The sequence below is a fragment of the Chelonia mydas genome, chromosome 1 (assembly GCF_015237465.2).
Source record: "Chelonia mydas isolate rCheMyd1 chromosome 1, rCheMyd1.pri.v2, whole genome shotgun sequence".
Lineage (NCBI taxonomy): Eukaryota > Metazoa > Chordata > Testudines > Cheloniidae > Chelonia > Chelonia mydas.
In genome coordinates this window covers 127,795,847-127,822,943 of record NC_057849.1, presented here as the reverse complement: position 1 = coordinate 127,822,943, position 27,097 = coordinate 127,795,847, and the positions used below count along the sequence as shown (strand labels likewise).

General features: G+C 41.7%; 1 protein-coding gene across 7 annotated transcripts in view; it reads right to left on the bottom strand.

Moving 5' to 3' along the window:
- STS (steroid sulfatase) overlaps positions 1–27,097 on the bottom strand; it is a 176,982-nt gene that overhangs the window by 97,014 nt on the left and 52,871 nt on the right. For all 7 annotated transcript variants that reach the window (XM_043537779.1, XM_037899791.2, XM_043537774.1 and 4 more), the window contains 2 exons: positions 24,185–24,608; positions 11,557–11,693 (listed from right to left, as the gene is read on the bottom strand). In XM_043537779.1, coding sequence (XP_043393714.1) covers positions 11,557–11,693; positions 24,185–24,608 — 561 coding nt within the window. The remainder of the gene's footprint in view (positions 1–11,556; positions 11,694–24,184; positions 24,609–27,097) is intronic.

The following is a 27,097-nucleotide window of genomic DNA, read 5'->3' as shown; positions in this document are numbered from 1 at the left end:
AAAATATGGCCGTGAGAGCCACACTAATAGCAGCTCACATACTATGACTAAATGAAGGGCCAGCTTTAATAGGTTTAGCTGAATGTCATACCATTTCCCAGAAGAATAAAAAAAAGTTATTACTAGAAATAGGACAGCAAATTTAAAAAATATTTCCTAGGAATGCAGTTTCAGTGCCGAGTAGTTTAAAAATAAAAAATAAAAAATGACGTTTTCCTTTGATGACTTTCTCATTAGAGATAGTCTCTCAAGTTTAAAAATCTGAGCGTTTATAACTTTGGCATGAGATTTCTAGAATACAAAAAGGGTTTCTATTAATAAAACATAGATGCACCATATACGCTGCCCTACATATGGAAGACACTAACAGATGAGTTAGAGAGAGTGTAGTACATATTTCAGCATCTGAAGAAGTGGCCCTCTTCTGCCCTCCTGACTATTTGTGACCATTTAGACTCCATGATAATTTTCATAAGAGTAGGAATGTCGCTGATTGCCCTAGTATTGGTGTCCTGGACAAATTCCAGTTTCATTAATTGCATTCTGCCTACCCAAATTTCTCAAACAATCCTAATTTCAAAAGTCTTCTCTTCTTCTCCAAAGATGTAATTATTTGCTGTGCAGTATTAAACAGTTGGGTCTGACCCAAAGCCACTGGGGTCAATGGATAAGATTCCCATTAACTTTAATGGATTTTGGATCAGGCCCTTAGGATCACAGAAACGTAGAACTGGAAGGCACTTCAACAGGTCATCCAGTCCTGCTCCCTGCACTGAGGCAGGACCAAGTATACCTAGACCATCCCTGACAGGTTTGTTGAACCTGTTCTTATAAACCTCCGATGGCGGGGATTCCACAACCTCCCTTGGAATGCTACTGCAGTGCTTAACTATCCTTATAGTTAGGGGAAAACTTTCTAACATCTAATCTAAATCTCCCTTGCTAAAGATTAAGCCCAATCTCTCAGGAGAGTTAGGCAGTTAGACACCTGTGGCTGGCCTGTGCCTGGTGATTTCGGCTCAGACTGCAGTGCTATTGAATTGCAGTGTAGACTCCCGGGGTCATGCTGGGCCCGGGGCTCTAGGACCCTGTAATGTGGGAAGATCTGAGAGCTCAGGTTGCAGTCTGAGCCAAGAAGTCTATACTGCAATTAAACAGTCCCACAGCCCACGTCCAAGTCAGTTGGCGTGAGCCAGCCATGGGTTTCTAATTGTAGTGTAGATATACCCAGAGAGAGCAATTGATAACAATCTTTCTTATAACATGCCTTAGCATATTTGGAGACTTATCAGGTACCCCTCTCCCCAGTCTTTTTTTCTCAAGACTAAACATGCCTAGTTTGTTTACCCTTTCCTTGTAGGTCAGGTTTTCTAAACCTATTGCCATTTTTGTTGCTCTCCTCTGCACTCTCTCCAATTTGTCCGTGTAGCAGTGCCTCAGTCTCAGGCTCAGAGGGAGGCCAATCTGACTCGCTGCGTCAGGCAACAACAACAATTAGCAGTCTATAGCTCTGGCTTCTGGGTGGGGAAGAGCAGTAAGCAGTCTCTAGCCCAAGCCTCCAGGCTAGGGTGCATGGAGATCACAGTCTGAGATTCAGACCCTCTGGATGAGGCAGAGCAATGAGCAGTCTTTAGCCTGAGCCTCCTGGCAGCCAGCAAACAGTCTGAGGCTCTGACCCTCTGGGTGGGGCCCAGCAAGGAGCAGGCTTTAGCCTAGATCTCCTGACTAAGGCAGCCAGCAAACACAGTTGGGGCCTCACAGCCTTCTGGGGAAGGAGGCCACCAAATCAGGGGTGTGGTTGATGGCAGGCGGGTAGGGGGATCCAGGCCCATCCTACTCTACTGGGTCCCAGCCCAGGGTACTAACAATGGTGAATGGTTGTGCCACTGGGTCAGTGGGGATCTCGCCAAAACATGCTGACTCGCTTTCCAGCAGCACAACTGGACTAAAGTCTGGTTTCCCTGGGTTACATCCTACCACAGTCTTGGTGCAGGGCTTTGTGGTCCAAGGGTCCTCAGTCTCTTCAGGGTACACGGCTGACGGCAGTCCTGGTAACTCCTGTCCACGGCTGGGGAGCAGGGCATTGCACAGTGCAGTTTTGGGTCCAGAGTTCTGCTAGGGGCATCTGCCACCTTCCCTGGCTTCTGCCCAACTGAGCTGCAGGGCCCAACACTCATACTTCCTGCCACGCCTCTCTGCTTCCAGTGCAGGGGGCAGGGCTGGTTTGGCTCTTCCTACCAGGGCGAGTGTAGTGGTCCCTCGCTCTCAGGCTCAGAGGGAGGCCACTCTGCCTCACTACAGTCCACATCTTTCCTAAAGTGAGGTGCCCAGAACTGGACAAAGTAGTCCAGCTGAGGCCTCACCAGTGCCTAGTAGAACAGGACAATTACCTGCCATGTCTTACATATGTCACTCTTGTTAATACATTCCAGAATTATATTGGTCTTTTTCACAACTGCATCACATTACATCATATTCAATCTGTGATCCGCTATAACCTCCATATCCTTTTCAGCAGCACTACAAGCTAGCCAGTTATTCCCCATCTTGTAGTTGTGCATTTGAGTTGTCCTTCCTGGGTGAAGCACTTTTGTTTACTGAATTTCATCTTATTCATTTCAGACCAATTTTCTAATTTGTTAAGTCTGTTTTGAATTTTAATCCTGGCATCCAAAGTGCTAGAAATCCCTCCCACCTTGGTGTCATCCACAGATTATATAAGCAAATTCCCCATTCCAAGTCATGAATGAAAATATTGATTTCTCAAGCTGGGCACCCAAAATAATTAAACACTTTTGAAAATCTTGTCCCTCGATTCTCCTACATGCCCCTTTATCAATTTTTGCCCATAATTCTGACATAGCACCATTTACTCAGCATACACCAAGAAAATACCAACATCGCTCAATAGGGCAGTACCATCCAAGACAGTAAAATCATGTCCACAGCTTGTCACCGTCATAGGGTAATATAAGTATCTTGCTTATATGTACTTGTAGTCAGCCAAGGGCTTTTCCAAATTTGAATCCTATCACATCAAGAAATCTGTAGGTAGGACCCACCTATTTTCTCTTCTACACTAACTATCCACACTATTAAGGAGATTCCCAAACAGAAACTTCATATCCAAAATGGTTTGTTTCCTCCCCCTTTTCTTAATGAGCATCATAAGTACACCTTGTTGACATCTGCTTAGGAATATGGTGAGGGAGGGGAGATTCTGTTTTTAATTTTATTTGGAAGTTCATGGAATTCTCTTTATAATAATAAAGACACCCAATGTAATGGCCACACCTTACTGGTGTTTGGCTTGTCCCAGAGTATAGCTAGCATTTCTTAGCTCTTCCTTATGTGTGAACTATGTAGCACTGATTGTTCTACAGCGGAATAAAAGGCTCTCTGTTAGGAAACCCCTCCCCCCCCAACTGTAAGTAGAATAGAAGAAAGAGCTCTGCTTCTGAGTCTCTGAAGAGGTATGTCTTCACAGAGCTGTAACATAAGGCTATGGGGGGGGCTCCAGAACTCTTTGTAGTGATTATATAAGTGTGGTTTAATTTTTATCATAAATAATTTCAGCACATATCCATTCAGACTTCCACATTAAATCCACTACTATGTTATTTTAAAAAATACAGCAAGAAAAAGGGATTATAGTCTGTTCATTTTTACAGTGGGAGGGTATTTCACCTGCTACAACTATAAACTATCATTAATATAAATAATAAGGTACTTAGCCTACATTGAAACAAATTTAAAATGTTAACTAGTCAGAGAATAACCCTCCAAGGCATGTCATATGAAGCAGCATTAAAACTATGAACTCTTTAAGCACTGAATTCTGTTGTATACACATGCTTATCCTGTGAGCTTATACTTAGTATTTGGAACCTGGATTGTAATCATAATCATCAAGTATCAATTTAACATGCCTCAAACATAAATTTTTTTTTAAAAAGCATTTCATCTACCTGCCTTTGTGTCAACTCCCCTGCTAAAATTAAGAAGAAAAACTCTATTTATTTTAATAGTTGGTTAGGTGATTAAGTCTCAAAAAATGGAGAGTTTTCCTTGACTGAAGATTCTCACTCTGGAGGGACAAAACTAAGAAGCCTCCTCCTTACTTTAAGTACTTTATGACAGCAAAATCCTTCTTTTTGACCTGAGTTATTGGACTCAAAAATCAGGGAACAATTTTCATTCACCTTCATGCTTCTGCTTTTGACACAAGTTCTTAATCTCTGGAATATGACAGTCACAACTGCATTACAGCTGTTCGCACTTTCTCATTACCCACCAACAAAGATTTTCTGTGACATTTCCCTTCATTGAGCAGCTCATGGATGACCGTGTTTAAGACTAGAAGCAAAATGTTGCTCAAGTACTCAGCTGAGGGGTGGTATGTCCAGTTTCAAGTAAACTGCTCTAATGTGGTTTTCTATACTTTCTATTTGCCTGGCTATAATTAGGTTCTGTTTAATTTAAGGATTTTGAGCTATATTCACAAAGAAAGTTAGGCACATGATGGGGAGGGAGACAACTTTTAGCCCAGTGGCTAGGATACTCAGGGCTTGTCTACACTGGCAAGTTTTTTCAATGAAATTAATGTCGCCAAGGAAAAATTAACAAAAACAAAGTCGCCAAAGCATGTCTACATTTGCTCCCTCTGTCAACAGATCATGTCCACATTCGGGGCACCTTTGTCAACAGTGAGAGCAATGGACTGTGGGTATGTATCCCACAGTGCCTGGTGACACCGTCTGTCGCTAGGTGTTGTGGGAATGCCGAAATGGAGTGCGGCACATCCTGGGATGTGCAAAATGTACCACTGTGCACCGCTTTGTGTCCCACCCCTCCAAAGGTCTCTGGCTTCCTTTTGCGCTGTTTTTCCAACTGTCATTCTTTTGTAGTGTGCGCCAGCATCTGCAGTGAGAGAGGATGGATCCCGCACTTCTCTCCTATGCGCCGTTAGCTGTCTGAGGACATTGCGCATGGCAGCACAGTTACTCACCAAGTTACTCGCAAAGTTAGCAAATGATGAATCCCAGGCACCCGAGTGTGATATGGATGGCAGCAACTTATCAGTGCTTTGTGCATTCACAGAGCAGCTGTATACGGTAGTTGCTTTTGGGCTAGCACTGATTGGTGGGATCGGATTGTCATGTAGGTGTGGGATGATGACCAGTGGTACAGAACTTTAGGATGCGTAAAGCAGCCTTCATGGAGCTATGTGCTGAGCTGTCCCCAGACCTGCGGTGCAAGGACACCAGAATGAGAGTTGCCCTTTCGGTAGAGAAGTGTGTTGCAATTGCTTTGTGGAAGCTGGCAAATCCAGATTGCTACCAGTCTGTTGCAAATCAATTTGTAGCAGGCAAGTCCACTGTTGGGGCTGTATTACTCCAAGTGTGCAGGGCTATAAATTGCATCCTGCTGCATAGGACCGTGACTCTGGGAAATGTGCATGAAATAGTAGATGGCTTTGCAGAGATGGGTTTCCCTAACTGTGGCGGGGCGACTGATGGCACACACATTCCAATTTTAGCACCAGACCACCTTGCCTCAGAACACATCAATAGGGAGGGATACTTCTCCATGGTGTTTCAGGCGCTTGTGGATCACCGGGGGGCATTTCATGGACATCAATGCAGGCTGGTCTGGAAAGATGCATGACGCACGCATCTTCAGGAACAGTGGCCTGTTCAGAAAGCTATAGGTGGGGACTTTCTTTCCAGATCACAAGTTCTGGGAGATGTGGAAATGCCCATAGTAATCCTGGAAGACCCAGCTTACCCTTACAACCCTGGCTCATGAAACCTTACACAGGACACCTGGACAGCAGCAAGGAGCATTTTAATAACAGGCTGAGCAGGTGCCGCATGGTAGTAAAATGTGCCTTTGGCTGTTTGAAAGTTCGCTGGAGGTGTTTAAATCGCAGGCTAGACTTTACCGAGGATAATATTCCCGTGGTCATAGCTGCATGCTGCACTTTGCATAATCTGTGTGAATCTAAGGGTGAAATGTTTGCTCAGGTGTGGAGCACTGAGGCAGAGTGCTTGGCTGCACAGTTTGAACAGCCAGATGCCAGGGCTGTCTGAGGAGCCCAGAGGGCTGCTATTAACATCAGAGAGGCTTTGAGGAACCACTTTGACAGTGAGGGGCAGTAACACATGTCTGCTTTGGAGATGCTTTCCTGTTGCATCCATGTGCAATTTTGGGTCCCAAGATCCATGCAACACAATGCTTTAGAAACTTGTTCCCAAGAGTGAATTGATTGCTATACGCTTTTGTAGAACACAGAATAAAAACGCTGTACCATTAAATACCTTAGCCTTTATTTATTGTTAAAAAGGGTAAAACCTCACAATTGTGTGTAGCTCCAGCTATCATTGTGCAAGCTGAGAGAGGGGGTGGAGTGATGGAGAAACTCAGGAGTGCTGTGAAGTAAAAAGGAATATGTGGGCATAGAGGTGGGTGGGATTGGCAAAGAATTGTGCATCTGTTGCAGTGGCGCTCGACCTCGGATCTGTTCAGTCTGCAGCTGTATCAAAGACTTGAGCATCTCCGTCTGATCCTCCATAACTTTTATCATCCACTCTGTTGCTTGCCTAGCAAAAGAAGCATTCTCTTTTCTGTCCTGCCTTTCGGCTTCCCAGCACTCTTCCCGTTCCCTGGTCTGTCTCTCATCGCGCTGTAGCACCTTGCGGAACATGTCTTCTTTGCTGAGCCTAGGTTTTTTTCTTATATGCTGAAGCCAGTCCACAGGGGTCCATGATGCGTTCTTCAAGGTTTGTGATGAACAGAAGAGGGATTGTTACATTCCAGCAAATAATTGAAACATTTTAATAAAAAGGACATTTTGCTAGTATAAATCACTTTCTCTCTGAGACTCTAGGCAGGCACACAGCTCCACAAGCATCCCACTCATGGTGAGTTTCGGGAGTGGGGGGAAGGCAGTTGTGCGAATGGACAGAAAGGTCATAGCTTGCAGGGGAGCTTTGCAGGGAACTCATTCTAAAATTATCCCACACTTTTTCACAGGTGGCCAACCTGCTGGCTGACATCTCGCTGCTGAGGGTGACCAGAGAAACCAGGGTTCAGCTGCTGAATGCTTGCTGCTTTCACCCTGGTCTATATGCACCTCAGCTATGTGCTGCTTTGGTCCCAGCTCCAGTGATTGCTAAATGGCATTGTACAGTTTCCTACAATGGAGGAAACTAACAAGGCTGCAATCCCTTGGAATCTGCAGCAGCAGATTAACAAGTACCTCTTTGAAACTTTCCAGAACCTCTCTCTGGAGGATTCCCTGCAGGTCTCAATGTCCATCAACACCCTGCTTGGCCATGCAGATTAGCTACACAGGGCAATGTCCAGCTCACAGAAAACACTAACTGACTTCCACTTTTTGATTCCCTAGACAAGCCACAGCAACTTACCCAGAGTCTCATCTGCTTCCTGCTCCCCGTTGAGCACTCCTGGAGTGGAGAAAAATTCCTGGCTGCCTGCCCCACTGAATGACCCTGCTGGGAGCACCACATCCTCTTCTAGCTCGATTTCTTCATCCACAATTTCAGAGGGTTGCCCCCTCTTTCAGCTGTATATGAAGTATCCACGGGGCAATCAGCGATGGAGGTGGGGTCACCACCGAGGACAGCATTCAGCTCCTTATAGAAGCGGCAGGTCTTAGGTGCACCACTGGAGCGACGGTTCACCTCCCGCGCCTTATGGTACACCTGCCTCAGCTCCTTTATCTTTGCTCTGCACTGCTGCGTGTCCTGCGTGTCCTTTTCGCACAAGCCTAGAGAAATTTGCCCATATGTGTCCCGATTCCTATGGGTCACTCGCAGCTGCTACTGAACAGACTCCTCTCCCCATATACTGATCAGATCCAACAACTCAGCGATGGTCCGAGCAGGAGCACGTTTGGTGCAATAGCTAGCCATGCTCACCTGGGAAGCCACCTGGGAAGCTCCTCTGGGAAGCCAGCAAGCAGGAAATGAGATTTAAAATTCCAGGAGCTTGCAAGGGGGAGGGGCGGGTTGGCTGCAGGGCAGCGGAATTCAAACCACTGACCAGAGTGGCAGCATGGGAATTGTGGGATACTTTCTGGAGGCCAATAAAATCGAAAAAAACCCCAACACTGTGGTGTCTACATTGGCTGTTTGTCGACAATAAAGGGAGGGGAAAAGACAAAAGTCTCTCGCAGGGGTGGAAGTTTTTTGTCGCCAAACCTAGGCATTTTTTTTTTTAAAAAAGTGACATTGCAGCGTGTACACTATCGCTGTTTTGTCGCCAAAAGCCAGTTTTTGGTGACAAAACTTGCCAGTATAGACAAGCCCTCAAGTCCTGAAGAGAGAGAGGGATATGGACTGGGACATGCCACCTCTCAGATGAATACCCTAGCCACTAGGCTATAAGATATTCTGATGGGGGAGGAAGGGGTGCTCCCTCAATTTTTCAGTTAAAGCTGTTCCACTGTGGACAAATAATGAAGGAATCATTGGACCAGAGAGGGGGCAGCAAGCATGAGAATGACTCTGTAGCATGGTAGATTGAGAACTCCCCTGGGAGAAAGGAAACCCAGGGTCCAGTTCCCCTGCTTCAGTTTTTCTTAAATGATTTATCCACAGCTTCAACAGAAGAGACTGAGAGAGTCCCACTTAAAAATATCTCATAGCCCAACAGTTCAGACACTCACCTGAGAGGTCACACACCCCAGTTCAGATCCCTTCTCCCCTCCAGCAAAGTGGGGACTTGAACCATGAGTCTTTCACATCCCAGATTAGTATCCTAACCACTGGATTAAAAGTTCTGCAAGAGGTCTACCTCCACCCTGGCTGTTTTGTGTAAGCATGTCATCTACGGGGCCTGATCGAGTAGGCAAGCTCAGAGCATGCTTACCAGAGGGGGCCTTGCTGGCAAGTTAGGTGGAGGAACACCTATCTTTCCCCGATTCATGGATCACACTGGGAGTTAGGCATCCGGATAACTGGCATGGGACTGCAGTGTGCATGAACAGAAGAAACATAGGCACTTAGGGAAATTGTACAGCAAAAATGTGGGCATCGATTGAGTTTAGAAGCCTACAGTGTTTGGCAGCACCTAAGCGGGGGCTGATTCTGTGATTTAGGTACTTAAATTGGCGGTTAGATGCCTAAGTCCTTTTGTGAATCAACCCTTCATGTCAAGTTGACATTTCTGTGGTCCCCCCCCCCCATTTATATTTTTCTGTGTGTAGCTAGTTACTTGTGCTTTGTCAACATAGGATCAAACTTCCCTTTAAGAGAAGTTTGCAGTTTTTCACTTTTTTAGGCCAGCTGTTCCAGCTAATATTGCTTATATTTCCTAGCACAGATGCTGAAGCGGTACCAGCATAGAAATCAAAGTCGGCATGCCGACCACTGATGTGAGCAATACATTAAATGTCTAGTTTGTCAGACCTACGCTTACTCTCAGGCATTTAAACTTTGATTTTTAAAAGAGCCTAGGGAAGTTAGGTGCCTATTTCCATGGGAGGTGGGTACCCAACTACCTCAGGCTTCTTTGAACATCCCAGCACCAGTTCTTTTCTTTATAGTTGTAATTATGGAAAGAATGTATCCATAAGAACTTAAAATTTTCCTCTTTCATTTGAAGCAAATAGGCAACCTGAGAACAAATCACTCTTACCAAACATCAGCCAGACTGTGGGACCAGATCCTCAGCTGGGATAAACTGACAGAGCTCCACTAGTTGAGGATCTGGCCCTGGGTGTTTAGTTCTGCTGCTACTCATCCTTTTAAGACATATTGTAATGAAAAAGAAAAGAAAAGAAAAGAAAAGAAAAGAAAAGAAAAGAAAAGAAAAGAAAAGAAAAGAAAAGTGCAATGGAGTCTGAGGAAGACCAGAGGTTGTTTACTATAGCATGTCTGGAACTGTCTCTGTTTACAACGGACTACATATGATTCAAAACATCAAGGAGAATAAAGCCAGATCCTGGCTATCTGGTAGGTCCCAAATTGTTTTAACTATATCTTTTTGACGTTGAAACATGCTGCTTGGTGTGTTTAAAGTATTCCTTGAGAGTCCAGTGGTACCGTTGGATAGTGACACTCAATCGGTAAACAACTCTACAATACTAGTGCTTCAGGAACAGCTAGTCTGTTGTTTTTGTCTCCAACTAGTTGCTTGTATTCAGTGGCCACAACTGTAAACTGTCTCAACAGGTGAACAAAGTTAAGCTGAGGTAATGAATGGCAGTAGCAAGTAGTGAATTAGATTTGCCTAATCCTTACCACTGTGTATGAAGACATCAAACCGGAAGCAGAGGTAGAGGAAAAGACATGATGTCACAGACATGCTAATGGTTTGGAGGGCATGACAACATGGATGTTCACCAACCATATGGCAGTCTAATGCTAAGACTGTAGCAAACAACCAACTTAGTCATAGTGTTTACCGTAGCACCATGAGGAGTGGTGAAAGTTGAGGGAGTAAGGAAGATTCAGTGCAAGTCTCCCTCACTTGAATAAACTCCATATATAGAACAGTTTTTGAGGTCCAGTTGCCTACAAGAAGGATACTCATCCCATTTAAAATGCTTCACTACTTCCATGTTTTTTTACCTATCTATTCAAATATTGCCCTATGTATATTACAAATCCCTTTATGTACCTTGCTGAACAATCACTGCAGCCTGTTCATCCCTTGCCATTTGTAGTCCAAATTTCTTGATGCTGATATGAATAGAAATGTATATGGAGTCGAACTCTACATGCTTGCAATCAAAATACATTGTTTGAAAGCATATTATTAAGCATGCATCTAATATTGAGACGAAAGTCTGTTTCTAGTAATTTAGTAAATATTGCTTATTTGAAGAAAGTAATTTTTTACTTGGCTTTACTAAAACCAGAATTGGCTTGGGGTAGGTAGGGAGGAGGAATGCAAGATGATCATTATCTTTTAGTACTGTTCTACTTTCACCTGATTGTTTCAAGTATGAACTGTGAGTTGTTTTCACAGGTGATTACCCCTAGAAATGGAGAGTCATTCCAATATGCCCAGAAATAAAGTAGGCCCATTGAACGATTTGATAACTTACTGCTCTCTGTGACATCAGAGAGTCCGTGCCTTGAGAGGTGACTTATTTGCCTTTTGGCTGTATTGTGCCCAGAGAAGTGGACCCACTTGACTGATTTCACCAATATGAAAGAATTACTCATTATATATTGTGCTTACTAAGAATTAGCAATAACAGTACATATTAAGACTTTGCCATTATTTTATCGTTAGTTCTTTTGATGACAGCCCTATGAAGTCTCCTGAATTCAGCTTTCCGTCTGATGACTTGCAGCTTGCAGAATTTATACCAAATTCATATGATACCAAGAGACACAGTATCACTAGCACCTGAGCATGACACAGCATCTAAGCAATCAGTATTAATACATAGTAATTGTTTAGTCTTCCCCTTACCAGAGCAGATTTTGCATGCAGTGGAATTGTCACAAATTTCTAATGAAGGTTAAAGAAACATCTGTGAAAATTTTTAAACTCATTTAAGATAAATGTGCAACATACCTACACTCCAGTCTATTTCCTCTACAGCATCCCCATATAAGCCATGTTTGCTCTTTCCTTTGAAATCCTTTGATGCATATAGAGCAGTGTGGACTTGAAGGTAGGACAGGAAAAGAAGAAATGGTGCATCAGCATTCCTGAAATAAATACAAAATAAATAAAATAAAAAATCCAGAAGTAAATCACTTGGACAGCAATAAAATGTTAGCAACATTTCTAACAATGAAGTCTTTCTACATGCATGCTCTACAGAACAGAAGAAATATTATATAGGGAAAGGACTAACAAAATCATTTATAGAGCAATCCTGAAATCTCATGTTAGAAATGCCACTCTTAATTCATACTGTATTGAAGATAAGAAATACAGCCAATTAACCCTTCTGTTAGATTAGTTGTTATACCTGTTCAAAAAACACTGGCACAATCATTGTACAGAGTGAGGCACTAAACGGACCTAGCCACTTGCCTTTTTTTTCTCTCTCTCTCTGACCTTGCCAGGAAGCACTAGAACAATGCATAGTTTAAAAGATATACAATCCCTGAACCAAACAAGATGCTTAGCCAACTTTCTTCTTGGCAAGCTCAGCATATGGACATTTAACAACTACCAGGTTTAGCATAAGCAAAAATAGGGGCCAAAAATATCTAGCTATCACCTGGAACCGAACATGAGAGCATCGCAAAAGTTATGCCCAATATAGAGAGAGGTAGAAAAAAATATTTTTCTCTTGTAACAATATCCACTCTCCATTCATTTCAAGCCATTTTCTTATTGGATTATTCTCTAATAAAAAAAGGAAAAAAATAAAACCCCACAACAACAACAAAGCTTCAATTTTGCTCTTCATGGGATCTGACAATATATATATGTCTTAATCCAGAAGGCTTAAAGGGAATTGAGGGAAGGGAATTGAAGGGAAATCTTAGATAAGTATGGATTTTTGCATTACAATCCTAGTGTGAGGGACATTACTCAAGAGTATTAACAATGACCAGTTGTGCTTATTGTTATAATATTCCAACACTGTAAATTTCAGCTGAACCATAAGAGCAGCTATGGTACAGTGTGTCTAGATTGGCACCTTGCAACACACAGGTCAGAGCAGTTTTTTTCTGTTGTACATTTCCCCATCCCATACTGTTTGTACTTATTGAACTTCAGGTGGTTAAAAACAAAAAACAACCCCCGCCCCTCTAAAAAACCAACAAAAAAAAACACCACCACCACCACAACAAAATACAATATTAACGTGCTGAGCCAGAAAGCCATACTTTGACATGAGGTAAGGAAAACAAGGCAATAAACTTTTAACCTTTAAACTAAGAAGGATCTCTTTTTCAGCCCTAAAGGGCCTGTAAAACCTGTCAAAAGCCCCCTGATGAAAGAAATTGCTATAATACCCATACATCATTCTAAAGAAAAACAAACAAATTATTCTGGTGTATTTATGTCTCTGTCCACTTCACTCCCTTCCCATTGGCTGTGGCTGTTTCCATGAGAGATCTGTAGTAAAACCTCTCCCTTCTCCAGGCCAAGAATTCATAGATTCCAAGGCCAGAATGGACCACTGTGATCTTTTGGTCTGACCTCCTGTATATCACAGGCAATAGAGCTTACCCAAAATAACTCCCAGAGCATATATTTTAGAAAAAAAAGCATCCTGTCTTAATTCTATGAGCACACATTGGCTAAAGCTCATCAAAAGTTTTCCATCAAAACTATTTTTGATTTATGGACTAGGTGAATTTTTGGAAAATTGATTTATGGACTAGGAGAATTTTTCCTCATAAAAATGTCTGCTTTCTGCAGAAAATGTTGATGTTTTGTTGAAAAACTGAACACATTTCAGCTGAAAAAAATTATACATCAATGCTTTGGAAATATGCCACAATGCCTTGGGAGTGATAACTCAAATGCGTCATGTAATTCAGATACTACTCAATAGGCCAGGTTCTCTAGATGGACTACACTTCCCATTTGTCTTATAGGTTCTTGTGGGAGGGGACAATCTGGGTCTTTGGTTCTCATTTTCTCTCTCTTATCTCTGTCTGCCTATGTTTATATTGGCTTATATTTTTTTACTAATTCTGTAAAATGCTGGATAAACTTTATGAGCAAAAAAATCCCTAAAGAAAAATGTTTTTTATAAGAGATCAATTTATTGCAAGGTATAGAATGTCACTCTTATCCTTATGACTTGTTGGACTTTGCTAGAATATAAGCAAAGTCTCGTGTTAACAGAATCTCTAATTACTGTAGCTACAAATTATTTAGGAGACTTTTTTAAGTCAAATTAAAAATTTTTAGAGCATGTCAACATTTAAAGTTCAAGAGAAAACAAACCCATTTCAACTTACATTTCAAGGTCAGTTATTTGTTGTTTAGGTTTATGATATTGTCTCACCTATGCTCTGTACGGGCAAATCATTAAGGGCTATCTATAGTAGGCAAGCCCCAATATTAAGTGATGTTTTAAAAGTTTCCCCAACATTTCTAATACAATATTGTTTGTCCTTTAGTTAAATACTTCTACTAGGCAGATGATTTGTTTTGTATTGGGTTTTTATCTGTTCAGCTCTAATTAAGCCCAGATACTCAAAGGTATTTAGGTGCCTCACTCACATTATTTCAGTAGGTGTTTGAGGATCTGGGCCTGGGAGATTATTTGGGAAAGAAGAATTCACAAAATAAAGACTGTTACCATAAACTGGGAATAACACAATTTCTCATATATTCTTCCCATCACTTAAAAAATAGATTTTCAGCTGTTAATATCAGAGATAACTTAAATTGCATAAAGAAAAGGAGTACTTGTGGCATCTTAGAGACTAACCAATTTATTTGAGCATAAGCTTTGGTGAGCTACAGCTTACTTCATCGGATGCATACTGTGGAAAATACAGAAGATGTTTTTAAACACACAAATCATGAAAAAAATGGGTGTTTATCACTACAAAAGGTTTTCTCTCCCCCCACCCCACTCTCCTGCTGTAATAGCTTATCTAAAGTGATCACTCTCCTTACAATGTGTATGATAATCAAGGTGGGCCATTTCCAGCACAAATCCAGGGTTTAACAAGAAGGTCTGAGGAACCGGGGGGGAGGGGGGGGGAGGGTTAGGAAAACAAGGGGAAATAGGTTACCTTGCATAATGACTTAGCCACTCCCAGTCTCTATTCAAGCCTAAGGTAATTGTATCCAATTTGCAAATGAATTCCAATTCAGCAGTCTCTCGCTGGAGTCTGGATTTGAAGTTTTTCTGTTGTAATATCACAACTTTCATGTCTGTAATCGCATGACCAGAGAGATTGAAGTGTTCTCCGACTGGTTTATGAATGTTATAATTCTTGACATCTGATATTTGTCCATTTATTCTTTTACGTAGAGACTGTCCAGTTTGACCAATGTACATGGCAGAGGGGCATTGCTGGCACATGATGGCATATATCACATTGGTAGATGTACAGGTGAACGAGCCTCTGATAGCGTGGCTGATGTTATTAGGCCCTGTGATGGTGTCCCCTGAATAGATATGTGGGCACAGTTGGCAACGGGCTTTGTTGCAAGGATAGGTTCCTGGGTTAGTGGTTCTGTTGTGTGGTATGTGGTTGCTGGTGAGTATTTGCTTCAGGTTGGGGGGCTGTCTGGAGGCAAGGACTGGCCTGTCTCCCAAGATTTGTGAGAGTGTTGGGTCATCCCTCAGGATAGGTTGTAGATCCTTAATAATGCGTTGGAGGGGTTTTAGTTGGGGGCTGAAGGTGACGGCTAGTTGCGTTCTGTTATTTTCTTTGTTAGGCCTGTCCTGTAGTAGGTAACTTCTGGGAACTCTTCTAGCTCTATCAATCTCTTTCTTCACTTCCGCAGGTGGGTACTGTAGTTGTAAGAATGCTTGATAGAGATCTTGTAGGTGTTTGTCTCTGTCAAGGGGTTGGAGCAAATGCGGTTGTATCGTAGAGCTTGGCTGTAGACAATGGATCGTGTGGTGTGGTCAGGGTGAAAGCTGGAGGCATGTAGGTAGGAATAGCAGTCAGCAGGTTTCCGGTATAGGGTGGCGTTTATGTGACTATAGTTTATTAGCACTGTAGTGTCCAGGAAGTGGATCTCTTGTGTGGACTGGACCAGGCTGAGGTTGATGGTGGGATGGAAATTGTTGAAATCATGGTGGAATTCCTCAAGGGCTTCTTTTTTCCATGGGTCCAGATGATGAAGATGTCATCAATATAGCGCAAGTAGAGTAGGGGCGTTAGGGGACGAGAGCTGAGGAAGCGTTGTTCTAAGTCAGCCATAAAAATGTTGGCATACTGTGGAGCCATGCACGAACCTTAAATTGCATACAAACTGTCAGTTTCTAACAACATAGCAGTGCTAGATTTACACCAGTACCATTAAAGGTGACCATCAGCACATCCATAACAAAGGCTTATTTTCATGGGATGACAGTTGTAAAATGAATAATATTAAAAAAATGCCACTGTGACAAAGATCTAACTTTCATGAAGAGGTACACTCAAAATCATTCACTGGTTTTGTTACCCAGGGTTTTGCTGAACCCAAAGCTCTTGGTAACTTTACTCTTTGCAAGGTGGTGGCAGGAAATAAATCAATGGGGACACAGCCATCCGGCTGATAGATAGTTGATACAAGCAGGCAAACAAAAGTGCTTTACTTTATTTAGTCTCCAACACTTACACACATCTGCAACAGGTTAGTAGAGTACCCCAAATTACCCCCAGATTCATATTCACCCAGGGTCTTGAGGATGTCTCAAGTGGATAACTGTAGACGTCCGGTGGCCAGCCTTGTGTCTGCAGGGAAACTTGACAGGTGTCCAAGTGTCCATTGAGATCAGATTTCTTCTCTTTTTATATCCAATTTGTTAGTATTACATAGCTTGTTTATCAACAAAAAAAAAATGGCTGAGCAGAAGCTAAATTAAGTATGCAGTTTTCCAGTCTGTAGTGTGTTGCTTTCCATCAGGTAACCAGCTTTATTTCACTCAGCAATAGTTAACTATTGCCAGACTTTCCATCTTGCAAAACCACATGCTTCAGAAAAAGCTCAAGTCAGGAGGGCACAGGGTCATGTTTGCTCCTTGTGGTCACTCACTCTCACCCCTTGATCCCCCCCCATCCCGGTCTGTTAATTGCACTAAGGTTTCAGAAAGGCTCTTCTAGCTGCTTTCAGCAATAAGCATAACATTTGGTATTCCAGCTGTGGGCAGTGGTTTAGGTATGTTACAGGATTAACAAAATTTCCTCTTTACAGTTTGCAGCTCAAATTGACAAGCTCTGACTGACAGCTGTCTGTCAGGTGGAGAGGAGTCTTGCCTATTAATATCCTTTGATCTTTTAAAGACAGTCATTTATCTCATGCCAAGCCTCTTTGAAGAGAATACTGACTGCTTCTACTGCAACCTTGAAAATGGAATGGCACCTCAGCTAGTAGGTGGGAGGGCGATTTGACAATAACAATTTAACTCCTTTTTTATTAACTGGAGCACTTCCGTCAAATCTCCTTTGAAAATGTATTGCCGCTATCCTGTATGCACACTAAGAGAGAGCTTTCAGTTTCAACATATCTAAGTTTCTTTTGCTGAAAGTACAGCAAGAAATGTTTATGTTGACATGAAACATGCAATCATTCCAATTCAGTAAAGAAAAGTCATGTAAATATGTCATTAGACATTCTTAAATATATACTTAACTATTTGGGATATTATCTACATATTTATTTTATTATCTCTGTTGTAGGGCCTGATTCTTATTGACACTAAGGTCTCTTTAGTCTGCTCTAGTTCTTCATGTGGGTCTAAGTTGTACCCCTACTTTATAGCCACTTTTACTTAGTAAAAAATGAGATTCAGCTCCATAATTCCTCTCCCCCCCCATTTATTGCCTTGTGAATGCCACAGAAAGCAACCTACCTGTCTTTTCTTTACTTCTTTTTGTGCATCAGCATCATTGATTGTCACCACAAATATGCCCAGTAGTAATGCCACTGTAGTAGAACAGCAAGTGGGGCTCACACTTTGTAAGTGTGAGTGTGATTCAAAACTGGCAAATTAATATAAATAGGACATCACAGGGCTCCATTTTTATTTCCTCACAATGACTTCCAAATCAACTTGCAATCTGAAAGACAAGCTACAAACTTTCCAGATGATGCAGCATATTAAAAATATTGCTGTCCAAATTTTGCCACACAGTTACATATATTCAAAATCATTGGACCAGATCCTCAGTTTGTGTACATCAGTATAATTCCATTGATTTTGATAGAGCTACATGATTTAAGCCAGCTGAAAATCTGACCAAATGTATACCTATGGTGTCATAAATATAAAGGGAAGGGTAAACACCTTTAAATCCCTCCTGGCCAGAGAAAAAAACCCTTTCACCTGTAAAGGGTTAAGAAGCTAAGACAACCTCGCTGGCACCTGACCAAAAGGACCAATGAGGAGACAAGATAATTTCAAAGCTGGAGGGGGGGAAAACAACGGGTTTGCTGTCTGTGTGTTGTCTTTTGCCGGGACCAGAGCAGGAATGCAGGTCAGAACTCCTGTAAAAGGTTAATAAGCAATCTAGTTAGATATGCATTAGATTCTGTTTTGTTTAAATGGCTGATAAAATAAGTTGTGCTGAATGGAATGAATATTCCTATTTTTGTGTCTTTTTGTAACTTAAGGTTTTGCCTAGAGGGATTCTCTGTGTTTTGAATCTGATTACCCTGTAAGGTATTTACCATCCTGATTTTACAGAGGTGATTCTTTTACTTTTTCTTTAATTAAAATTCTTCTTTTAAGAACCTGATTGCTTTTTCATTGTTCTTAAGATCCAAGGGTTTGGGTCTGTGTTCACCTAGGCAAATTGGTGAGGATTTTTATCAAGCCTTCCCCAGGAAAGGGGGTGTAGGGCTTGGGGGGATTTTGGGGGGGAAAGACATTTCCAAGCGGGCTCGTTCCCTGTTATATATTTGTTAGACGCTTGGTGGTGGCAGCAATAAAGTCCAGGGGCAAAAGGTAAAATAGTTTGTACCTTGGGGAAGTTTTAACCTAAGCTGGTAAAAATAAACTTAGGGTTTTTTTCATGCAGGTCCTCACATCTGTACCCTAGAGTTCAGAGTGAGGAAGGAACATTGACATATGGCATCAAACATAAGTGACTGAGAAGCAATCTGGTAGGTAGAAATTTCAAGATATTCTGGGCATAAACAGTTAACAGTATATCTGTACCTATGGATGCAAATCTAACTGATATTTTGTGGTAACTAATTCTCTGCTTGGAACTCCCTCTCTCCTTTTTTCACAAAACGTTCTTCTCCCCATTTAAACCTCTTTAAAATTCATCTCATCAGTGAATTATTTCCATGCTTATTCGCTACGGCTACCTGCACCCACTTCAAGATCGGACTATCACTCTTTGGCTGTACCGACTGTACAAATTTCATTTAGGTCTCAATCTTGCTCCTTTAGCAGTAAATGGCAAAACTTGCATTGACTTCATGGAAGCAGGATCAGCTTCTTAGATTGGGTCTTTGTGTCAGAAATTCATTTTTCTTGTACACTTTCATTGTGCTTAAAAACCTGGCTGTTTTAATCAAAATCTTTTTGATTTTTAGAAGATATGATCTAAAATAAGCTAAACATCTCACACTTGCAATATTTTGACCAGAAAAAGGAAGTGTGGACCATTTTGGGGGGGCTTATAAAAAAAAATAGTGGTGCGAGTGAGTAAATGGGAAACTTGGCTGTGACTAGGAAGATATTTTAAACTAGGATGTGTCTTTGTTATCTCTGCCTATGTTAAATGATTTTTCCAAGCAGTCACATTGCCAATATGTTTTTGACATCTGCAATTTAATACCCATGTCAGTTTTAAATGCTTACGATACACAGTATTCATATACACAGTTATCCTTTCCTTGCAGTTTATGGGCATATATGCAGACTTTTCCCCCACCAAAAAAAAAAAAAATTGAATGATTCTTTCTCTCAAAAAGAACATTTAAGATTCCTTATCCACCCACAGTTTTTTTGTAACTGAAAAACCAAACATGCATGGAACCCAATACAGAAATACAGATCCAATGCTTGTTACAACTGCTCCATTTATAACGCAATCTGTCACTAGCAAACTGTGTCACAGATCTAGCTTGCTGACAAAATGATTCCTAAATTATTATTAATTATTATTAATGATTATTATTATTATTAACAGGTTCACCCACAGAGTGTAAGAAGCTGTACAAACACAAGAGTGCATGGTTCCTTCCTTAAATAACTTACACTCTGAAACAACAAAACAGAAGAGGGCAGACGGAAGGGGCAAACATACAAGTAAAGTGCTCAACTGGTGCTCAATCAGATATTAATTCGTCAGGTTTTTTTAAACTGTACAGATACATTCATATGTATACAATTTTTAAACTATATCCAAGTACATGAATGTCTTGCCTTAATCAGCTAGTTAGTTTCTTTGGGAGTCATGAAAAGCATCTGATTTCAGAGTTCTTTAAATTCTAGAATTAAGAACATAGTAATTTTTGGTACAAAATGAGACCTGTACAGCATGCCTGGTGCCTGCTTTTAAGCCTTGGTGATATATCAAAAAGCTTTAACTCACAGCTGTACTAAATAGGATGAGAGCTAAACTGGTGTATGCTATAAATGTGTTTCAGGGCTTTGACTACGCAAATTGTGACTGGAATAGAATAGGATAAAAGGTAATTTCTTTTAATGATATGTTTATTAGCTGTCACCACAGACTTCAGAGAATTATGGTTATACAATCCATGACGTTAGATCAGAGGCTTCATCTGTATCTGCATGAAAAATGCTTAAGTAGCATTATTACCATAACTCTCAGTTATGAGCCAATTTTAACTATGCAAATATAATTTTTCCAAAAGTCTGATTTCACTTGTTTTTTCCATGATGGTGGTCAGCCATGTGAGTTTAGTAGAGAGAGGTATACTGAAAGAACATGGAGGTGCTTTTACTCTGCCAATTCCAAAGAAGTTTAAAATATGCCTCGGACATTTTGAAATTTTGGATTGCACCAGAGCATTTACTAAACGACGTACTGATGAGGCATAAGAAAGGTTGAGATTCTTTTTTACTAAAGGTCTGGAACAGGTCAGGGGCAATAAACAAAAATTCTTAGAAGCCTGTGATTTCAGCAGACGGGCTTTGAAACTCAATCTGTTCCAGGCCCCTGCTGCTCCAGCTCCAGCGGTGCTGGCCCAACTTCAGCTCCAGGGGCACTCCAGCTCTAGGGGGGGTCGCTGCTCCAAACGTCCGGGGACTACTGCTCCAGTGGTCAGCACACTGCCCAGCTGCTCCAGCGGGCCCAGGACTGAATTCTGGCTGCTGCCCTGGCAACCCAGTTGACAGCTGCTGGCTGCTGTTCTGCCCGCCCCAGAGACCACTGCTCCGGCTGCCCTGGGGCTGATCACTGGCTGCTGCTCCGATGGCACCGCGGACCGCTTCTCCAGCAGTTAGTCCACTGCCCAGCTGCTCCAGCAGCCTCGGGGATGAACTCCAGCATCTGTTCTGGCAGGCCGGAGACCGCCGCTCCTGACCACCAGCCCCTGGAACCGCTTCTCTGGCAACCTGGGGACCACTGCTCTGGCAGCCCCACGGACCACTGCTCCAGCGGCCCCAGCACTGACTGCTGGCCACTGCTCCAGCTCTGCTGCTGCTCCCGCAGCAGTGACTGACAGCTGCTGCTCCAGCCCCATTGGACTGACCCAACCCCAACTGCTGCTTCAGCCCTGGGGCTGGTGCTCCAGCTCTGCCCCAGAAGAAGTCATGGAGGTCCTGGAAAATCACAGAATCAGTGACCTCTGTGACAGAATCATATCCTTAGGCACAAGTGATAACTGCACTGAACTTAGCATTGCAGAGACAAGGTGGCTGAGGTAATATTGTTTATTGAATCAACTTCTGTTGGTGAGAAAGATAAGCTTTTGAGCTTACACAGAGTTCTTAAGGTCTGGAAAATGTACTCAAAGTGTCACAGCTAAATACAAAGGTGGAACAGATTGTTTAGCACAGTGGTTCTCAAAGCCTGTCCGCTGCTTGTTCAGGGAAAGCCCCTGGCAGGCCGGGCCGGTTTGTTTACCTGCCGCGTCCGCAGATTTGGCCGATTGCGGCTTCCACTGGCCGTGGTTCGCCGCTCCAGGCCAATGGGGGCTGCAAGAAGGACGGCCAGCACATCCCTCGGCCCGTGCTGCTTCCCGCAGCCCCATTGGCCTGGAACGGTGAACCGCGGCCAGTGGGAGCTGCGATCGGCGGAACCTGCAGACGTGGCAAGTAAACAAACCAGGGGCTTTCCCTGAACAAGCAGTGGACCGGCTTTGAGAACCACTGGGTTAGCGTAAGTAGTTATACATATTTCAAGGGACCATTCAAGGTGAAGTAGCCAGTTAACACCTCTCCAGTCACAGGGGGGATTTGGGCAGGGGGAGCGGAGGGGGTGTTAATGGATGATATCCTGTTGTAATAAGCCATAAATTCAGTGTCTACTCAGTGCATGATTTTTAGTATGTAGCAAAGTTATGAATTTAAGCTCCCAGACCTGACTTTTGAGAGTTATGCAGGTTTCCACTGAGAATGAGGACTGAGAGGTCAGATATAGAGTGATCACTTTGTGAAAAGTGTTTACCCACAGGAGAGATTTTTTTTTGTTTTGGTCTTTTATCATTTTCCTGTGTGAGTTCATTCTAGAGCATAGTGATTATCTGATTATAGTTGCTATTGGGGCATTTAGTGCACCATATGAGGTACACCATATATTGTGATAGGCATGTGTAGGACCCATGGATCTTGAAAGGTGTATTGTCGGGGGGTGTTGATCTAGAAACAGTGGGGCTATGTCTACAGGTTTTGCATCTGTTATTCTGGCAGGATCTGGTGTCACTTTGAGTTGGTGTGCCCTGGTCTGAGGGGCGCTTGCTTCTGATGGTGAGCTTGGAGAGGTTGAGGGGTGATGTGAAGGCCAGAAGTGGGGGGTCATGAAAGATTTCTTTCGGGATGTGGTCCCCAATGAGTATGGGTTGTAATTGTTTAATGATTCCTTGCATGGGTTTCTGTTCCACTTTGCATTTAGCTGTGACACTGTGGATACATTTCCCAGATCTGAAGAAGAGCTCTGTGTGGCTCAAAAGCTTGTCTCTCTCGCCAACAGAAATTGGTTCAATAAAATATATTACCTCACCCACCTTGCCTCTCTATTATCCTGGGATCAACATGGCTACAACACTGCATTGAACTTAACATAAAATAATTAGAATCCATTACTATTATACTTCCAAATATAACATAATGCCTCATGTATATTTTGATAGGTTTATACCGTATGTATATAAACCTGCTCTTGGGGAAAATGATTAATAGAATTAATTTAAAGTGAACTGACCTGCCTCTATATAATTGGCATCAGCAACAAAATTAGTATTTGTTTTCATACACTAGTTCTGACACTATCTAATTGCACCTAGAGTCATAGGGTTTAAGGCCAGAACACAATTTACCCTAAATACTCTAAATAATGTGCTATTAATTCCAACTTAACATCTTTTTGTCTGGGAATTATATTGAGAATATCAGACCAGATCCTTAATTTATCAGTTTAGCTCCAATGAAATCAATAAAGCTATGCCAAGTTAGACCAACTTATGATCTGGATTTCTCTTCTCTGGCAGTTCTAAACACTAGTATGAAATATAATGCAATATAACTTCATTTACATTTATGAATGTGTCTCCCCAAAATTAAGGCATCCCAAATCATTATTTTCTCTTAAAAGTTTAGACCACAGAAGTCTAATTTAATGGATGTACCCAAAAGGCTACATACAACCAACACTTTTCCAGGCCAACATGCTCAGAGATCACATATCTAGAACTGTGCTAACTTATCTAACATGGCATTTTTGAATACTGAGAACACTTTGAATCACATTTCAAAAGATGCTGAGTTTCAGCAACAATGTCCTATATTTATTAAGTAACACTGAACTTATAAAGAAGAATACAGGACCCAACCTTATATTTACTGCTTAGTGGAATGTTACCTATGAAGGTATCTTGTTATTTTTAAACATGAAAATATAAACAATATAACTGATATCAGTGAGAGTTAGGCACCTAAATACCTTTGAGGATCTGGGCCGTTGGCACTTTGGAGCCAAAAGCTCATTGAAAGTCAGTCACGTCTAAAAATGAGATTTAGGTTCCTTAATCAGTTAAGGTATTACAATGCTGAGAAGAGCAACACATAAATACCTTTAAAAATCTGGGTCTTTGTATTTTGCCTGGGAAAAACAATTATGCCTCTAACACAAAATACTGAAGAGATTAGATGATTAGAGATTAGAGATGAGTCTCCCAGATGTGCACCTACATTTCTTAGCCTTTCATATGTATCCAATTGTTAAATGGTTCACTTTCATTAAAGATAAGATTCCTAGTGACCTGTTAAATCTAGAGAAAAATGATAGTATTACCATAATGACCCTGTTTCCTTCATCCACCAGTCTATACATATATATATATATATATATATAAGCCATACTATGGCAGTAAAATGCTGGCATGAAGTCATAACATGACTAAACCAACCTACCTTCCTATAAACTGTACAGCTTCTTCCGTCAATCTTTGAGTAAGGTTCTTATAGGACAGTGGCTGCTGGATAATCTGGTGGTTCCTCATCAAAAAGCAGTTTAGATATGGAAAAGTATAAAAGAAAATGAGCAAAAGTCCAAATAAAACTGTGGATATTAAAAAGAAGTAGCGCAGTGCTCCACGGGGTATTCTGAGGAGATCAATATAATGCAGCACCTCCAAAGAGATTAGGGTGATGCCGATGAGCTGAAGTGGAGTGGCAAGATATGCTCGAACCCCTGCCACAAACACGCTGCCTTCCCCTGGTTTGCAGTCTCTAAGACTGGTCACGGTGAGCCCATAGAAGTAATCAAATCCATGATTGAGGGGGTGATGACAGAAGTCATCCCTGCTGTTACAGTTCATCCCAAGATGCCACTTTCCTATAAGGAAACAAGCACATACAACATTTATGTAGTTTAATAGCCCCATTTGTAGTATATGCCCCTCTGCATAAGGGAAACTGCCACCTTAGGACTGGCATTTCTCCCTCATTTATTACGTGGATGCTTATTGCTCTCCCACCCCTTGTTTATACCTTCATCCTCAAAGACTTTGCATCATGTCTGAAGCTCCTTAGGTGACCATTAGGTGGGCTTGAGAGACTACTGCAGAGCAACAGACCACTAACAGTTAGCTTTGAAAATGGACACTCTGTTCATGTGTAGCTAAGGCCCCTTAAGCAAATACTTATTTATATTAGCTCCTGGTGAAATAGTCTCTACCAGTTTTCCAAAAAGTGTCTTTGTCGATTTGTTGCAACTGTTAATCATTGTGATCTATCAGGTAAATAATTTCCATTGAATTTATTTCTAAAACACAGTAACTGGAGCTGTTCTAGACAGGTAGATATTTAAAATATACTAAGTATTTATTTATACAAGGGATCATACGGGTCTTTAAAATGCCAGTCACTCACTATATTTGCATGAAAGATTCCTTCTCCTGATCTTTTTTTAAAAAGTAAATAAATAAACAAATAACAAAATTCATACATATACATCTCTTAAGTTCATTTTCTTTGCATTTAAGTGATACAGAATGATTTTTTCCCATAAGCCTGAGTGCTGGTCAAAATAGGAACAGAGTGGACCAGATTCTGTTCTAAGATATAATGCTCTGCTTTATGTGTAAATTCCATTCATGCCAAATAAGAACCTTTATTTATACAGATAACTCTTCAGGATAAGTACTATTCCTTGCTATGTGTCTATACAGTGTCTAGCACAATTTTACCTCCATTCTTGATTGTAACTCTTAATTCTTGTAACTTTAATGATTTGCATCTAATAGTTGTCAGGAACAAGAACAACAAAATTTTAAGTAGTGTATTCCAGTGATCCAGTACGTGACAATTTAAGTCAAATATCATAAAATGATCTGTAAATTCACAGCAGTGTAAGTTGTGATCTTTAAAAAAAATTGTTCTAGACAGGATTCCAGCACTCTCTCCATACAAGCATCGTTGGCTGTCCCTCAATATGAAGATGATGTCTGCCAGAAGGAAAAGTCATTGATCAGACTTAGATGGCTGAGGAGTCCAATCCCTGCTCTACAGGTTTTTCCACATGTGACAGGTGGTTGCTTGGAGAGAGCACAATTGTTAGCCGGGATGCTGTACACTTTTCTTCCTCCTCTGCTCTCTCTCAGACTCTTGAACAAGGTGATTCTCTTCAAAACAGGCTAAGGCTTGATGTATGATGTGATGCCATTGCAGTCTATTGCCAGCCAGCTCTTCCCAGTTCATGGAATCAATGCCTACCTTCTTAAGATATATTTTCAGGGAGTCCGTGTAGCATTTCCTCTGTTCCCCAGAGGTCTTCTTACCATGACTAAGTTGAGAAAAGAGGACTTGCTTCAGAAGATGAGCGTCAGCCATCCATACACAATGACCAGCCCAGCGAATTTGATGTTACATAATCTTCGCCTCAACACTGGTGATGTTAGCTGCAGAGAAAACACTGGCAGTGGTGCGATGGTCTTCCTATCTGATACGGAGAATCTACCTAAGCTAGCACTCTTGGTACCAGTCCAGATGCTTAAGATAGCTTCAGTCTGTCACCCATGTCTCACACCCATAAAAAAGAGTGGGGATGACTACTGCATTGTAGGCTAGGATCTTAGTTTCCATTAGCAGATCTCTGTCAATAAAGACACAATGGAGCAACTTTCTGAAGAATGCACTGGCACAACAGATCCTATGTTCAATCTCCACATCAAGATTGGCTGTCTGAAAGAGGTGGCTATCAAGGTAAGGGAAATGCTCAGCATTTTCCAGGGGTTCACCACTGATGACAATTTGTGGGAAAAGGTGGGCAATTTGTGCTGGGGCAGGCTGATGGAGCACCTTAGTCTTCACACTGTTGAGGGAAAGTCCCAGGCTATGATAGGTGCCTGAGAAAAGATCTAGGGTGGATTGCAAATCATTGTCCTAGGCAGGATTCCAGCACTGCCTCCATACAAGCACATATGAGAGAACAGAAGATAGGTGGAACTTCTCTCCTCCTTCCACATCACACAACTTCTGAATTTGCACAAAGTAAAACTGTCCCTGATGTTGATAATTCATGAGCCTAAGATATAGGTGCATGTCCATCCTGTCTTTCCCATTCCCAACAGCACTAAAGATTAGACCTGACCAGAAGACAGAAATTCCATTTCATGACAACTTTTATGATTTTGATATTTGTTTTCCTTCCAACGTGCAATAAACCTTCTGAACGTTTTCACAAAATGAAATAGTGTCAAAACAGCTATTTTTCTGTTCTGGTCCTTATCTCTCTCTGGTCAGAAGTGATGAGATAATCTTGGATCTCAGAAACCTTCTAGATGAAAACTTCATCAGAATCAATGTCTCTGTGAAATGTTTCAG